At 49.6% G+C, this 1228-nt stretch overlaps 1 protein-coding gene across 1 annotated transcript in view; it reads right to left on the bottom strand.

The window, feature by feature from the left end:
- Positions 1-800: 800 nt before the first annotated feature.
- ALKBH7 (alkB homolog 7) overlaps positions 801-1228 on the bottom strand; it is a 6911-nt gene continuing 6483 nt past the window's right edge. Inside the window, exon 5 of the mRNA XM_015850905.1 lies at positions 801-827. Within this exon, the coding sequence (XP_015706391.1) occupies positions 801-827 (27 nt within the window). The remainder of the gene's footprint in view (positions 828-1228) is intronic.

Genomic DNA, 1228 nt, shown 5'->3' with positions numbered 1-1228 from the left:
ACAAAGAGAGGAGATTCATTCAAATGGGGAAGTCATTAATTGGGGGGCTGAAATGGGGGTCATTAAATGGGGGTTTAAAATGGGGGTCGTTAAATGGGGGTTGAAAATGGGGGTCCTAAAAGGGGGGTCATTAAATGGGGGTATGAAATGGGGTCGTTAATGGGGGTTAGAAATGGGGGTCATTAAATGGGGGGTCTGAAATAGGGGTCATTAAATGGGGGGTTGAAAATGGGGGTCGTTAAATGGGGAAGGCATTAAGTGGGGGGTCTGAAATGGGGGTCATTAAATGGGGGGTCATTAGTTGGGGGCACATCAATTGGGGGTCATTAATTGGGGCGTCCAAAATGGGAACTCAATGGGAACCCAATGGGAACCCAATGGGAATCCAATGGGAACTCAATGGGAACCCAATGGGAACTCAATGGGAACCCAATGGGAATCCAATGGGAAACCAATGGGAGCTCAATGGGAACCCAATGGGAACTCAATGGGAACTCAATAGGAACCCAATGGGAAACCAATGGGAACCCAGTGGGAGCTCAATGGGAGCTCAATGGGAGCTCAATGGGAATCCAATGGGAGCTCAATGGGAACTCAATGGGAACCCAATGGGAACTGAATGGGAACTCAATGGGAACCCAATGGGAACCCAATGGGAACTCAATGGGAAACCAATGGGAACTCAATGGGAACTGAATGGGAACCCAATGGGAACTCAATGGGAACTCAATGGGAGCTCAATGGGAGCTCAATGGGGAGCAGATGGGGGGGTTCCAAAATGGGAGTCATTAATTGGGTCATTAGTTGGGGGTCATTAATTGGGGGGTCTGAAATGGGGGTCCAAAATGGGAGCTCAATGGGAACCCAATGGGAATCCAATGGGAACCCAATGGGAACTCAATGGGAACTGAATGGGAACCCATTGGGAACCCAATGGGAACTCAATGGGAACTCAATGGGAGCTCTATGGGAACCCTATGGGAACTCTATGGGAGCCTATGGGAACCCTATGGGAGCCTATGGGAACCCTATGGGAGCACTATGGGAACCCTATGGGAATCCTATGGGAGCACTATGGGAACCCTATGGGAGCCTATGGGAACTCTATGGGAACCCAATGGGTACTCAATGGGAACCCAATGGGAACTCAATGGGAACCCAATGGGAATCCAATGGGAAACCAATGGGAACCCAATGGGAACCCAATGGGAACTCAATGGGAAACCAA

Source organism: Coturnix japonica, unplaced genomic scaffold (assembly GCF_001577835.2).
Source record: "Coturnix japonica isolate 7356 unplaced genomic scaffold, Coturnix japonica 2.1 chrUnrandom579, whole genome shotgun sequence".
Classification (NCBI taxonomy): Eukaryota; Metazoa; Chordata; class Aves; order Galliformes; family Phasianidae; genus Coturnix; species Coturnix japonica.
Note: the sequence above shows the minus strand (reverse complement) of the source record. Positions and strands in the feature narration are given on the sequence as shown.